The sequence below is a fragment of the Phalacrocorax aristotelis genome, chromosome 1 (assembly GCF_949628215.1).
Source record: "Phalacrocorax aristotelis chromosome 1, bGulAri2.1, whole genome shotgun sequence".
Taxonomy (NCBI): Eukaryota; Metazoa; Chordata; class Aves; order Suliformes; family Phalacrocoracidae; genus Phalacrocorax; species Phalacrocorax aristotelis.
The window spans coordinates 208,739,552-208,755,407 of record NC_134276.1 but is presented as its reverse complement, the minus strand read 5'-3'; the positions used below and the strand labels follow the sequence as shown (position 1 = coordinate 208,755,407).

General features: G+C 37.0%; 1 protein-coding gene across 1 annotated transcript in view; it reads left to right on the top strand.

Annotated features, from left to right (window-relative positions):
• The window catches only part of SEMA3E (semaphorin 3E), a 145,610-nt gene that overhangs the window by 107,624 nt on the left and 22,130 nt on the right, over positions 1 to 15,856 (top strand). The window contains exons 6-10 of the mRNA XM_075081515.1: positions 5,005 to 5,124; positions 7,104 to 7,246; positions 10,010 to 10,124; positions 10,449 to 10,518; positions 11,806 to 11,950. Coding sequence (XP_074937616.1) covers positions 5,005 to 5,124; positions 7,104 to 7,246; positions 10,010 to 10,124; positions 10,449 to 10,518; positions 11,806 to 11,950 — 593 coding nt within the window. The remainder of the gene's footprint in view (positions 1 to 5,004; positions 5,125 to 7,103; positions 7,247 to 10,009; positions 10,125 to 10,448; positions 10,519 to 11,805; positions 11,951 to 15,856) is intronic.

Here is a 15,856-nt window from a genome sequence, read left to right as displayed (position 1 = left end):
GCACTCTGAAGGAAGGTGTGCTCCTTCATTCAGCCAAGCCCTGATTCCAGCTCATGGTGGCCATGACCCCATGACAGGAGCTGACAACTACACCATGCACCCTCCAGGACTGGTCTTCCAGTCTTTCCTCCAGTGCTTGGAGGTTCCCTTCTTCTTCATGCACTCCAATTTTCTTAGGAAGTGAAATCCACTCCTGGTATGGCCTCAGCGTGCCCCTGGAGGCTGCACCTCAGAGTCGCCTCCACTCTCCCATGGAGGTTCAGCCAATGTGCATGACCTTAAAAAGGTTTTATGCAAACCTGTTAGCAAAAGCTTTCACGTCTCAGCATACCCTTCTTCCTGACTAAACAAGTCAAAACCTGCTTCCACCTCTGCAGGGCACATTAACAGAGCAGCCTATACCAGCGTGGCTATTGACTAACAGTGAGGATTACACTAACAAGGAAACTTTACATACCTCTGATAAAAGTTTAAAAGCTTTTAAAATCTTGATCTTGAAAGATGATTTGCACCATCACTAATTAGAACCAGATTTAGCTAGATTAATTTAGGAAGAGAATCTCTTTTTCTGTATCTCTTCATGTATTTCAACACATCAGTTAAAATACTTACTTCAAGAAAACAATAGTTCGTGACTTGGCTTTAAAACTAAATATCCAGCCTGTCATAAGTTTTATTACAGGTTATCTCACTTAGTGGTAAAGTAGCTTGTGATTAATTCCTTAATTTATGAACAATTAACTTTTAGCAATTTATTGTCAGCATCAGGAAACAGAATAGATGTTGGATGGCAGACAAGCTGAATAAAATGTGCATGTTTAGATAAACAGCACACAAAATTTTGGACTTCTATTTCTAATGAACAATCCCATCTGCTTTCAATAGCCAAAACTATTTTTGATATCAGATCATGTACACTGATTAACTTAGACCACACTAGCTCTTGAGAGCTGAGAAATTAGTTTATGTCTGTTTTGTTACCTGCAATATATTACCAGCAAGTGGTGAAAAACATAAACAACATTTGAATATGTTTTTCTCTCCAGGGAGTCCATTCCAACGATATTTTCTGGTTTTACAGTTTTAAAACAGTTCCATGTATTTGTGTCTTTTCTTTTACTCTAGACAGTGAACTAAAATAATTACACTTTCTCTCAAAACCAGAGACAGAATACTTGACTAACAGACAGAAAATACAATTATACAGAAGAAGTTTACCAGCTAAGCAATAGCTAATTTATTTTGAATTTGGTTTTTTCCTACTGTGAAAAGTATCACTTGCTAAAAATGTGAGCTGGTATTCTGCTTTTATTTGTCCTGTGAGTAATAACTAGCTGACAGTCAAAGAAAGGCATGAAAGGTGCTGCTTGTGTTCTACTCATTATCTTCTACTCCTTTATTCGTAAGAGAGCTACTCCACTTTGTAGAAAGTGATATAATGGGGGCTTTACACAAAAAGGACTACTGATGATTAATAGCTTATGTTTGCATTACCTTCCAGTTTGAAGCAGGTAAGCAAACCATGCCAGTAACAAATGAAGGAAACACACTTCTAAGGTGGAAGCAGCCTATTTTTAGAAATCTCTTGTATATATTAAGTTTTTGAAATTTAATCACGTTTCAATCTGGTTTACATTAGGGTTGACATCTAGGAATTCTTGGTTTTAGAATAAAAAGTTTGTATTTCGTTTTGTTAATATTTTGCTCTGAGAAAAGGGAAGAAGATAAAGGTACCTTTTAAGTGGTCCCAGCTGAATTTTGTTGTATTTGTTTGCTTGAAAAGAATGTTGGCTGAAAAGTATGCATGTATCACTTGAGCTAAAACTGGTTTTTGAGGTCGATGGGATATACTTTTTTGTTGTTGTTTAAATAAGGAAAGAAGAAAGTTTCTAATCTTGTTTTAGCAGGATTGACCAGGCTGTGTTAAAACTTAAATTTTAGCAATTAATTTGTCAAATACATGTGAGGCTGAGGATAGACTGGAAGGGGGGAAGAGTGAAATTGCTCAGTTGATTTTCACTGGAAAGTACTGGTTTATCAATGTGATGTGCAGCAGTATAAAAACCTGCAACCAAGGCAGGAGTGAGTTGATATATAGTAGTAACTTTTTAATGGAGGAGAAAAGAGTAGAAGTCTTGCCAGGATTTTTCAAGTCTCAGCCTCGGGTTGTCTCTAAATTTAGAATTAGTCAGCACCTGTAAAAACCTAGCAGTGTACAAAATTTGTGGCATGGATTGAAAGGATGTGCAAAAGACTGTTGAAAAGGAAAAGAGAAGATCCTCTTAATGTCAAAAGTGCAAAAGATCTCAGAATTACGTTGGATGTTTTTGTGCTGAGATCTTTGCTAGTCACACTCCTCAGTATTGTCTCATCACTTTCCTCAGGCAAGGTGACCTGTCTGTTCACGCCTGATACCTGTCTTATGTTTAGTTTAGTAGCACCTCAGTGTAAAAATCAGATTGATCTTCTGTAACTGCAATATCTTTCATAGAACAATATCTATCCACGACTGGAACTTCCATTTTCTCCCCCAGGATCTCACAGATAAAATGAGTTGTAACTTCTTCAGTATATGGTAGAACGCCATACCAGCGGGTTAGTTATGTATACTAAGATTTTATACTTATGTCAAACAGAGGGAGTAGGTTTCATATCCAAACTTCTGAACATCTGGATTTGTAAATGTCAATCCTGATCACCAGCAATATGTGACAAATCATTTATCCTGTACTGATCATTCTCCAAGATTCACTATGGAGTTGAAAGGATAAAAGCATCATGTTTTGTACTACACATCACCATAATTAAAAAAAAAAAAAAAAAAAAAAAGCCAGCCAGTCTGAGACATTTTTTCAATTGAATTCTTAAAGAGGGATTTATGGCTAATGTAACCCATTAATTAGGGTTGTGAAGATTGTTTGGAACATTTATCCAGACACTGGCAAATTCTGTTGTTTAGCAGCTCTGTGTTGCTTAAAAAATAAAGCTCTCTATTAGTTTTGGGTAACTTTAACTTCTACTGATGCTATAATTTATATTTACTTTTCATTTCACTTGCCAATATTTTGCACTAAATTACGACCATGTATTTTACATGGCAATATTCATTTTTGTATGGTGAAGCCTAAGGCAAAACTACACTCAGCTCCAGATCAGCAGAGGTTTCTGAACCAGCCCCAGCTGCCAAAATACAAACTTTCCAGAATCATTGTTCAGACTTATGGTACCATTCAATTAATCTATATCTCCTAAGAGAAACAAAAGTCACACTTTGAGAGAGATCAAAAAGAAAAATCCTTGCTTTTACTATTATCCTTCATAAATTCAAGCAATATTTTTTTTATGGATCAGTCATGTTTATTTTGATTGGGGGTTAGGAAGCTGTGTCACTGTAACCACCACTCAGATTAGCCACGAACTGTAAAATAGTTTATTTCCCTTTTGTGCAGTTTAATTCCTGCTGGGTTATTTTCTAACATAAGGATGCCACCTAGTGACAATAACTGTCTGCTTTTCAAACTGGGACTAAGAAGTTTCTAATCTAAATCCACAAAGCTATTAAATATATTATTCTTATAGATTGGTCAGTTAGGGGAAATTCTGCCCTTGCATAACTAAAAGATAAAACTATTGCTGGTATTTTACTAAAATAAAATATATCCAATATCACAATTTTAGATGGGTCAAGTAGAGATAGGCTGGATATTTGAACATATGTATGATCCGGTTGTACTCTACTACCTACAGAATTTGAAAACTTATTGGCAAACTGTATATTATTTCTAATATTTTCTTATTCTTGCATAATTTGTGAAAGCCACCTAAACCCTTTAGAAATGGGACTTAATTTCTGCTCCCTTAAATTTTTCAGGAAATGTTCATCATCAGTTGGATGAGATCTCAGGTTCTGTCTCTACTCTGGTGAATATTTTGAGGATATGAAAACAAATTATTGCTGGACCAGAGAAAAATAGGCTCTCTTTCTCTGTCCACTGAAGACCTAAGAACCCCAGCCAGCAAGTTACACCCAAGCTGTAGTTATTCTAGGTAAAGTGGAACAGCTCCAGTAGGCTGACTGGGAAACCCCCGCAGCCTAATAAAACGTGCTTGTTTACAGAAATCACTTCTAAGGTAGCAGGTACTGTTTCTTATTTCTCCATCTGGGGAGACAACTGCATCCAGCCCTGCAGTGTTTTTGGCATGTGCTTCTTTAATTAATCTTTTATTCAGACATGCTTTGCACAGAGCCAAATCTGATAACTATGTTCAGGAAACACTTCCTTGTTTGAGGTCCAACCTGTGGATTCAAGCATGGTTTAGCCTCAAGCTGTATCCATGCAGTGTAGGCCAAATCAGTGGTTTGGTGCAGCTATCACTATTATTTTCCTTAGCACTGCACCTTCTGACACCTGTTGCTGCATTTTCATCCCATTTCTGGCTCCTGTTATGTCTGGTTCCTCATAAATCCAACATGTCCCTTTCAGCTCTGGGACCAAGCAATTCGTTGTTTCTCATTAGGAAGAGCAGGGAATGTCTGCAAGTGCTCCGAAGCAAAGCACTGGTGAAAATTTAGGTGCTGACAAAGGGTAGGTGTCTTTAGGGTCACTGAACTGAATTACAGTGAGATCTTTGAACTTAGGTGCCTGATGTGGCAGAGTTTACTGTGGCAGATGTGGTTAGATGTTAATTCAATGTCTTCATACTTTGTGTGTGAATCTATCCTTAAGTCATTAAGTCAGTTTTGAAAATGAGGCCAAGCCCATTAATGAAATTTAAAATTCATGTCCTCATGCTGTTCCACTGGAAATGTTGCTGTGCTGGTAGGATCAATGTTCATACACTCTTTAGACTATACGTAACTTACTGACTCGTCTTCTTACAGGAATCTGAGCAAATATTAATGAGCTATGTTTATAATGTAGTTCCTATCATATGCAATGAAATTAGCAAGTACAACGTTACCAAATTAGGGTTTTTTTGTTTTTTTTAATCTATGGTCTGCAGGTGGTGAACTTTTTACTGGTCTCTACAGTGACTACTGGGGAAGAGATGCTGCCCTATTTCGCACCATGAATCGTGTGGCCCATCTCCGAACTGAACCTGATAGTGAACGCCTGTTGAAAGGTATGGGAAGAAGAAGGAAGAACACAGAATCAGAGGATGACTAGAGAATTTCTGTTTGACCAGAAATTAAAATTATAATGTTCATGCATACGTATATCCATTTGGACATTGATTTATTTAACCTATCTTTTTTCCATGAAATTTTTCATGAACCTCCTGCCAGGATGAACATTAAAATCTTTGATTATATATTGGATGTAACAAGTGGAACATTTTTCACTTTTAAAGTTGCTTTTAATTTATACCCTGGATATTCTGTACTCTTTCATGATATGCCAGATATAACTAAAATAATATGTTAAAAATCTGTATTTAATTAATGGGGGCTTCTAATTAGAACATAGTACTCTTTTTTCTAGATGAGATAATTTTTCCTTTATGTTGCACTAAAACAACGGAGTCTTTGCCAAGTTGTGTAGTAAAGAGATGTCATGCAATAATGCAAAATAATAAACATACAATGATCATATATTTAAATGAAATAAAGAGTTAAAGCAGTAAATTTAAAGAAGAAAAGTAAAATATTCCACAAGAAAAATATTGAGAAAAATCATGTGCTTGGAAATTCAGAAACTGTTTCATACTCTTCAATGCGAAATGGACCTGAATTTCAATGTGTTGAAATTTCTGTGAAATGGGGAGTCAGAATCTTCATTTGTTTTGCTCCAAAAGTATTACAATATTTCACCATAACAATGACATAATTATTGCTAATGTTTGGCAAGGAGAGTCAATAATTGCTTTTTATGGTGATTCATATGGTGAGCATCACCTTTTCAGTGAAAGGACATAGAACTTTTTTCTCTCAAATTTCAAGGTGTTTTCTCCCAAATCAGAAGAGATAAAATAGTTCTGCTTCATACTTCTTCCTACATAAATCTGACCTCAAACTTGAATTAATTTTTTTAAAATATGTTTAGAACATGCTTGGATATACTTTAAGTCCAATACTTAAAGCTTTGCTGAACAAAGTGTTTAGACTGGCTATATGAGTAGCAACGATCAAGTGGACGTTCATAATATGCAACTGAAGTTTCTCTTCTCTCTGGAAGATTTCATTATTTTAAATATAGAATTCTTTATATTATGGTCTCAAACTTTGCCTTTCATTTTGTCTGTACTTGAAATTTACATTTGCAGAAACGGAATAGTCTTAAATGTATATTAAAAACACTTCAGAAAATTAGCAAGTGCTGAATCAATGTCTTAAAATGCAATGACTGTTTTCATAAAGAACAGGAAGTTAAAAAATATTTACATTACCCACTGCTTCTTAAGAAATCATACTTACTCTATTAATTACATTCTCATTTAAAGAACTTGTAAAAACTTTGCTACGATTCAGTAAGATGAAGTCATTCACAGCTTTGCTTGGTGTGGGGTTAAAAGGTACACAGGCATGGACTGAAGTCTGAACTTAGGTTTCAACTTTGCGGCAAAATGTCAAAACAGGAAATAATTAGAGGGTTTTTATTTCATGACAAAGGTACACAATGCATCTTCTATCTGTGAAGACATATGTCTGTGTAACATCTATTAGCTGAACTACCAGAGCTTTTTCTTTATCTAAAAGGTTGTTTGCCTGAAGTTGATATTCTTACACCTTGTGTGTATGGGATCAGAGATTGTTATGTGAATATTAGTGCCAGGTTTTAGCCTAATCCAAATTAAAACATTCAAACCCCAGAGAACAGGAGTGGAAAAAAGTCTTTTTTTCTTGCACATATACAAAGGAATATTGATTTGTGAATTTGAGCTATGAAATTATTTCAACATTAATGCATTCCACATGTTCTATAGATACCCACCCATTAAAAAAAATCTCTATCACCCTATTCCCCTTAGGTAGCTCTCTGACAGTTAGATCCCTCATTCTTTAATTTTATTTTTACTTTGCTACCAGCTGATTTTAAGGATTGAAAAAATAAGAGAATGTTTTAATAAACTTGAATTCAATTCATTTCTGTTTTCTTTTAAAGAACCAAAATTCGTTGGCTCCTACATGATTCCTGACAATGAGGACCACGATGATAACAAAGTATATTTCTTCTTTACTGAAAAAGCATTAGAGGCTGAGACAAACACTCATGCTATATATACCAGAGTGGGACGCATATGTGCGGTAAGATCCTTTTTCTGATTCCCCAGTTAAATGAAGAAAAAGCATGCTCCTTTCTTTGGTCCTTCTCCCAGGCAAATATGATGTCTGTTAACGTATGTGACAGTAAGTTATAGGTCTGAATGAAAACCCTACATCTAAACAGCCTCAAGCATTTGAAAATTCAAAAATTATCTGAAATCTAGGCTTGAAGCTGAATTTTGCTGAGAGAGGAGGGCAATATTAGAAATCTCATTATTCAGCTCCATCTTTCTTTGTACTTATACGTGGTAACAGTAATAGCAGTTGCCCACAGGACACTCTTACCATCCATATTCTCAATTCAGCTCGAGGCTCCATCACTCAGTATTGGTTGTAGGTCCAGGGCCTCCTGCAGCTTTTACAGCTGACATAAACTGATGTCCCATTACATTCCTGGTGAGAGGACCAGCTCAGACACCAGTCCTCTCTGGCGTTCTCTCTTGCCTTCCTATTCTGTCAGCAAGGAGGAGACTTAGCTCACTTGCATTTGTGGAGGATCAATAGCTATCCTACTAGACAGCTGGCTTTTGCAGCCAGCTGGACAGGACAAGAGGCAATTGGCACAGACTGAAACAAATGAAATTCTATCTGAACATAAGAGGACATTTTTTTATTGCCAGGGTGGTTGAACACTGACACAAGTTGCCCAGAGTCTCCATCTTGGAGATATTCAAAGCCCAACTGGACATGGGTCTGAGCAACTTGCTGCGCAGCTTGCTTAAAGCGACTTACTCTGAGCAAAGCAGTTGGCCTAGATGATCTCAAGAGGTCCCTGCTAAATTCAACTATTCTGTGATTCTGTAAATTTTAAAAACCTCTTTCTGATGCATGAACAATAGGAGGGGCACAATGTCAACCATCTACAGAGTACTTTATAAATAGTAATTTGCTACTGTTTTCATTTCATCTATCATTCTTCTTCTGAACAACAACTAAGGAAAATTGTGCAGATAGGAAACTAGAACAGACTGAATTGTCCAGGAAATTATTATCACAGCCAGGCATAAGGTTTACCAGAAGGAGCAGAAAAGTCCCAAGGAGACACCTTGCTTCCCTTTTACTGCCCTGAATGACCATCCATTTCCCACTCATGCCAGGTTCCTGATGGGTTGATCCCATTGTTTTTGCTTCCCTGGCACCACACACAGGAAGGAGGTCTCAGGCAGTTGCTAGAGAGGAGCACCATTAACATACGATCTCCCAGATTAAGCTGCCCATAATTGGTTCTCTCTGAACAACTGATGAAATCTGGGTGCATTCCTCTTCTATTAATTGAATTATGGCAGGGCTGATGAGAGGAGATCTCCCATGGGACTACATCTGCTTGATTAAAGGAAGGATGAGAATTTTATTTCTTAGCATCTGATTTTGTTTCTGAAAAAAATTGCATTCTTCCCTCCTAACTGTTGGGGATACATTCCTAAAACTATTGGGCAAAAAGCGAGACACAAGTTAAATATCTTCTGTCACCCTGAAGTATAGTATATTTCACATATGGTCACCAGCATCCTACCTATTAAAATTTCTTAAGGAGTATTCATATATAACTTAAAACATCTGAAGTATGCAAAATACCAAATTGCAGCCTAAGACATTAATGTTCACAAAGCCAGTTGGCTTTCTGAATTCGAGCCTGCATCAAGATCTGAAATAGAATTCTTTGGCCAGTGTTCTGGTAGTTGTCTGAATAGATTGTTTAATAGTTCCCTCTAGTCTGAAATATATCCACCTAAATGTCTTACGTCTTGCCATGAGTTAAACCAAAATGCCACAGACCTTTCTCATCCACTTGCCCAAAACTCCAAATTCTTTATCACCCAGACATTAACTTCACATCCATATGCTATAATTCAAATTTGATTTAATGAATATGAAAAATACCTAGCTGGTGATTCAAGAGCTAGCTTTTTTTTCCAACTTGTACATTTGCATCTGAGCTGTTAACAGGTTTTGCAACACAGAGGCACCTACTCTTTATATTTCTACTTTTCTGAAGAAAACACATCTCTCCTGTCGTAAGATCTCAGTGTGAAGCTGAGGAAAGAAATTAATTTCCGTAGCTTAGAGTAAAGCTGTGAGAGGAGTTTTGCAAGCCTAATACAGAGCCTTCAACAGTCAGTACACAGTTTACCTGAATATAAGGTCATAGCTTGGAGGATGCTACCCAAAGGTTACAGAGTCTGACTACTAAGTAGTACTAAATGCTCCCTTTTCTTGGCGGTCTGACAGTTGCAGAAGAAAATGAAACTATCATAGCAAAGCCAGAATTATTTAAAGTTCTTCAGAAGTTTTTAGAACACCATGTAGACACTTGCTTCAGACTTGCCCCAGCTGTACCGGCTCCATAGATAGACTCAGGGCTTCAGTGTCTAAATGTGTTGATCTAACCCTGAACTGAGGTCCTAAAGCAAAGCTAAACACTGCTAATGTACGCAGTACACCCAGTTAACAAAAATGAGAAATAAAAAAGCTTTACAACAGCTGTATCATTAAAACTATCCATGGATGCGGTACAGAATTTAAAAATTTTTATAAACCCACAGCTCTTAATGAGACCTGGACTTGATCAGCGCAATTTTACTTGAAAACCGACTCCAGAGAAATAATACTAGTAATTGACATGTGGTTTGAAAATGCATGCTTTTGACATTAAAAGATACAACAAGCAGCTAATTCAGCAGAGATGTTTGTGCTTCTAGACTTACTCATTCAAATTACCATGAGCATTTGTTTCTTTCTATGCAGAATGATATGGGAGGCCAGCGAATGCTCGTAAATAAATGGAGCACTTTCCTCAAAACCAGACTAGTTTGCTCTGTGCCCGGCAGAAATGGAATTGATACGCATTTTGATGAATTAGGTAAATATCCTAGACTGCAACAAACGTAAAACCATCATACAAAACATATAATTTCATGATAACACATCTTACTGTCAAATATTGTAATTGTATTCATTAACAGGGAATGGTTGTTAGTGTTTTGTTTCCAATGTATATAAAGTTCTACACATATGGCATTGACTATCATCATTATGCTTTTACTTATTGCATTGCAAAATCCACATAAAATTAAATAGCATATATGATTAAAACAGGATTACACTCTTAACAAGCAATGAAGTTTCTCTAGTGGGGCTGAGAAAAGTTGTTTGCTACAAATAACATTGCATTTAAATTTTACAGAGGATGTGTTTTTGCTGCAAACTCGTGATAACAAAAATCCAGTGATATTTGGCCTCTTCAACACTACAAGGTAAAAACTAGAAGAAATAATAGCAGCAATAGAGGAATGTTTGAACAGCCTGTTGAAGAGATAGAAGCTGCATGATAAATATACCTTAGCAAATACACAATAAAAAGTTTAATCCCTGTTCTATTTACATAGGGCTTCCTTGTTAATGTAAAAACTGGTCTATGACACTCAGGGGCTTGAAGTCTCATTCAGTGATCCAGCCTATCTGGATCAGAAATTAATCAGAAGTTTCTCTGCTTGAACATTGCCTAGTGTCAAATTACTCCTGCATGCTTATAAAAGCAACCTATCAGAGCCACCTGTCTTCCTTTAAGAGCTCCACTGTAATTCAGCTTTAAGTAGATAGCAGTTTAAATTCCTACTCACTTCTGTGAAGCCTAAAACACCAGCTGTGATGCTGCTGGTGGCCTCCTTTTCCTCTGCAGCCTGGTTCAAGTGCAAGCGTGCAGTACCTGTTTCTTGGCCATCCAGCTGTTAGTTTAGGATGTAACCGGCAGAGGAGAGCAGCTGTGCTTTTGCCACTATTTCACTCTCCTGATTTTTTTTTTTTTTAATAAAGCAAGGTAGATCTGGTCCTCTAAGGATGCAGGCACCTAGCATTTCCTACTGGCTCCCCATGACAGTCGGGACAGTTGGGCATCTAATTAAAATGATCTGGATCACCTTCTGCAGTCTTCAGAGACAATTTCTTTGTAGAGTGAACTAAGACTTCTTCAAAAAATAATTAATTGCTTCTCTGGAGCTAAATGAATAAAATTTAAAAGTAAAAAAGATACTTTTACGTGGGTTGATCTCCACAGAGTGATGATATAACTAATAACACCAACCAACATTCCCACTCAATATAAAAAATCTCCTGTTCATTTCAGTCAGCATTGGATGATTCCCATCTTTCCAAAGAAACTATAACAGGAAAATCTTAGAGAACGAAAATGGTTAACTGCTTAAGTCACTAATCAAAGGCATGTAAGACCTGAGTTCAGTTTGCTGCTCTTCCTCTGTGTTTATAGACAAGTAATTTAGAGCCAGTGTTCACCGCCTTCAAATTTTGGGCTAAAAACACAGAGCTTCCTCAGACGAATGTTATAAATATAAATCCATTAAAGATTTTGTAAAGAACATTGGACACAGCAGTTATAAGAAAAGCATACAGGAAACAATAAGTAGCTTTTTTCTCCCTGAATACTGTTGAAATGTAACTTATTTTTAATCACACAATAATACCAGTATTATATGTACAGAATGTGACATATGGCTTTAATAATCTATTTTAATTTTACTTCATAGCAATATATTTAGAGGCTATGCTATATGTGTTTACCACATGGCAAGTGTCCGAGCAGCTTTCAATGGACCATATGCTCATAAAGAAGGACCTGAATACCACTGGGCTCTATACGAAGGAAAAGTACCTTATCCTAGACCTGGTTCAGTAAGTACAATCCATTTTCTGTTGCTTTGCGAGGTAAATTAATTCAGGAAGAAAAAGCAGACTGCTGCTAATGTACAAATCTTCCTGAATTCACAGTCCAGAACATATTTATTTGAATATATACACACTAGCATTTCTGCAAACGTGTGGAATGGCTCAGCAATAAGTTTAATCGAGTACTAGAACCATACATTTCCAAAAGGAAAATAGGATAATTAAGTATTTAAAGTTTTTCAAAAATCTTGTTGGGACTTGAATGTAGCAACCTCGTGTTAAGGTCCTACGGTCCCAAAGTTAGGACCCCAGGCAATAGGGGTAGAAAGGGGTACCTCTATAAGGTAGGTCATATGGTGTGTTCAGAAGCAGTAAGTGTACTCCTGGGAAGAAACCTCACTTTCTATTGAGCCTATAGTAACAGTTCATCTAAATCTGGCTGCTGACATTGGTTTTTTGGATCTGAACCTTGATAACTTTAATTTAATTGCCAAAGAAGCAAATGAAAAATCAAGTTTATTTAAGTGCATTGATTGAACTATGAGGATTTTTCTAATGGAACTTTCTGGAGAACAAATTGTCCCTAATGACTTGACTTGAGAAAATAAAGCCAGGATGAACTAGAAACATGTACCTATATTTACATTTTTAAAAAATATGTATTTAAGATACATGCAATATTTTACAATGTAAATAAGATTATTATTGGAAAAAACAAGATTACACAAGGCAATTCACTTTCCTTCTATTGCCTGCTGAAACCAGGGCATTTAACAAGTGTTAAAGGCATTAAATAAATAAATAAATAAATAAATAAAATTATACCCTACTTCAAGATCAGGTGGTTCTAGTTCCTTTTTTTTAACCTCTTTTTTTTCAAAAAGAATCAAATTTCAATATTTCTATAATTTAGATCAGTGCACAGGTTAGAAATGAGACACAGATTTTAACAAAAGTAACTAATCAGAATAAACATATTTGTAGGTAAGAAATAAATCCTCCATCATCTGAGGTCCTTCTTTCAAGACTGGTTCTTTCTAGAAACAACAGTCTAGCATCCTCATGATTCCTTGGTTTGGTTTCAGACATCACAGAGTTACATTTTATTACCCTCATGTCAGGTTCCTGATCTATTAACATTCTTGTTCTGTACCCTTTACAACAAATATAGAAATATTAAAAGAACCTTGCAAGGAAACAAACTCAGCAAAATCACTCAAGTTTTTCACTAACTTTCACACAAATTTCTTTAAAAAACTTCTGTTTTTTTAATGGACTTTAAGTGAAGAGAAGAAACAAGACATATTTTGAAAATGCAATTAATCTGGCAACTATTGTAGCATACTCTGCAACTATACCAGTGTTGTCATGTCGACAGTTGTTTCTGCCTAGCTCTTAGATTTTTCATTTGGTAAACAGAAATTCTGAAGAAAATCAGAAACTCATTACTTAGAGACAGGCAATTAATTTCTACAAGGAATTTCTAATCTCTGTGTTGATTTCTCAAAGGCATCACAAGTAGTCTTCATCTCAAACCCTTTTCCTGTTTCACTGTCTTTTTAGATGTTTCTGAAATGTCTACCCCTGCAGTATCTTAGGCCGGGACTGTCACATCCCAGCTCAGGGGATGAAGAGAGCAGTCCAGCGGTCACTGCCTGTCGGTGTGGCTTGAGGCTGCCCTTTGCACTGCAGGGGCCCGTCACCATCTCACAGAGGGGGCACAGCCAGGGCCTCCCTCACCTTCCCCTTCCTGCTGCAAGTCAGGTGGAGCCCCACGGCAGGCAATGCCAGGCTAGCCCAGAGAAGCACGGCATCCAGGATTTCTTCTTCACCCCATACCTTTTGGGAATACAGCTACTTACCCACCCATGGCAATTGTCACCTGTTGCAAAACTGCTTTCGTTTACACTCGCTGAAGGCCTACCCCTTATCATGTCAGCATTGTGCAGATTTTTGACTCTGTGAGATGCAAAGACATTTCTAATAGCTGTTTGTGGTAACACCCCACCTAGTTTTCACATTTCACCTCTCTCAGGGTATGGGCTTGCTCTCTTGAGCTTAACAGTGGAATAATCAGTTGCTGGGGCATTACTTTCACTGTTGTTTTTTCTTTACTAACTGACTCAATATTCCCTTTTATACTAAAAGCAATCACTTGCAGAAATAAACATTGCATACAATTTATTTATCAGTGAATCACAGGAATGAGAGGTAAAAAGGCCTTTTAGCTTATCTAGTCCATGCCAGTACAGCCTTTCTCCCTGTAGTATGATTACAAATGCATGTCCTCTCTCATTTTAAATTAATGTTTTCCTGTGCTTCTCTTGGGGTTATAGACACAAGTCAAAATGCAGAAGTGGATGCTCCAAAAAAGAGATTACCTAGGATTTAAACATTATGAATATGATTTGACCATCTTGATCAATCAGCTACCACTGTAGCAGTACTGACATCAATACCAAATGGATTTTTGTTTGTTTGATGCAGATCAAAGTCATTGATATTGAGTTAGGATGGAAAATCAGATAAGTAAATTATCACCTTTTGAAAAAAATGGTTGAATTCTGAGGAATTATTGGTTTCTTATTTGACATTTTGTATAACAAATCTACAGTTTTTGCAGTTCTACCAAATAGTGAAACAGCACCACACATGGATTGCAGAATGGCTCTATATTTTACAAAGATTATATGGTTCAAGTTCTTTAAGTGGTATTCATCTTTTTTTCCAGGCAGTAGAATACCTCACATACATTATTTGGACTAGCATTAAACACAGGCATGAATTCAGTATTAATGACTAAAGTAATTACATTGATATTTCCTAGCACTGAAGATTAAATGGTGGCTTTTTTTGGCAAGAAGGGGAGAACACCGAGCCAGCACTTCAGCAAGGTTGACAGTGATTTACAGAAAGGCTGCCCTAAGTTCCACTCACTTTCAGTGCTTCTCTCCCTTGGCTCTGAATGGCCACATTTGGGTCCGAGTGGATTGTAGGCTCCCCACCAGGCAAGGCACAGGAGCTGAAACAGGTATAAAAGCAAAAGTACAATTTTTCCCAGTGTCATGGAACAAGTTCGTTGAGGAACCAAGTCTTTCCTGGATGTTAATTGATTTAATCAGGTTTGTCTCTACATGTTGCAGAGCACATCAGAGGCTGAAATAGCTGGTTCTGACAGCTAACAGAGGATTAATTGATTCATTTTTGGCTTCTCATTTAGGGCACAGTTTAAAGGAATTTTCAACTCTTTTCCAGTAGCATGAAGAGATGGCATGTTTCGGGCTGTAGCCCACAGTCTTAGGTTTCACACTCCAAAGAAAAGGTCAACATATTGGTAAGCTGAATCCCACTACCTTTCCCATTACAGGAGTGATGGTGACAAGAGGCCAAAAATAACCTGCTATTAGGCATCTCTGAGAGTCAGCACTCTTTGATCTTAGCTATTGAATGGGTAAAGATGGAGTCTATGAGGAATGAGAGTAGAGCTTAAAGCTAAATAAACAGAAAACCACTCTTAAGTGTCTCACAGGTTCTGATAGACTCTGCAATCCGCTGCTTTCTGAAGACTGCTTGAAGCACTGCTTCTGACATAATTTCTGCTCCTGTTTTGCTGATTCTTTTAGTGCGTTTAGGCTGTGATGCTTCTGGGAATGACATCAGTTACCTCAAAAATGGTGTTGATAGACTTCAGAGATGGATGCGTCTATTGTTTCCTTTCTAGACTACTTGATTTTATTTAATTAAAAATTAAAAACCTGTAAAGGATTGTTTTTATTAAATCTCTCCAGGGCTAGAGCTCTGCAAGGGGAACCTGGCAATGCCTATCCACTTGATATGCTGTGCGGTGCATGGAAAGCAGAGGCTTAGCCTGTCTTCATGCTCCAGCTCTGTCTTTTTATTGCAAACAGCCAG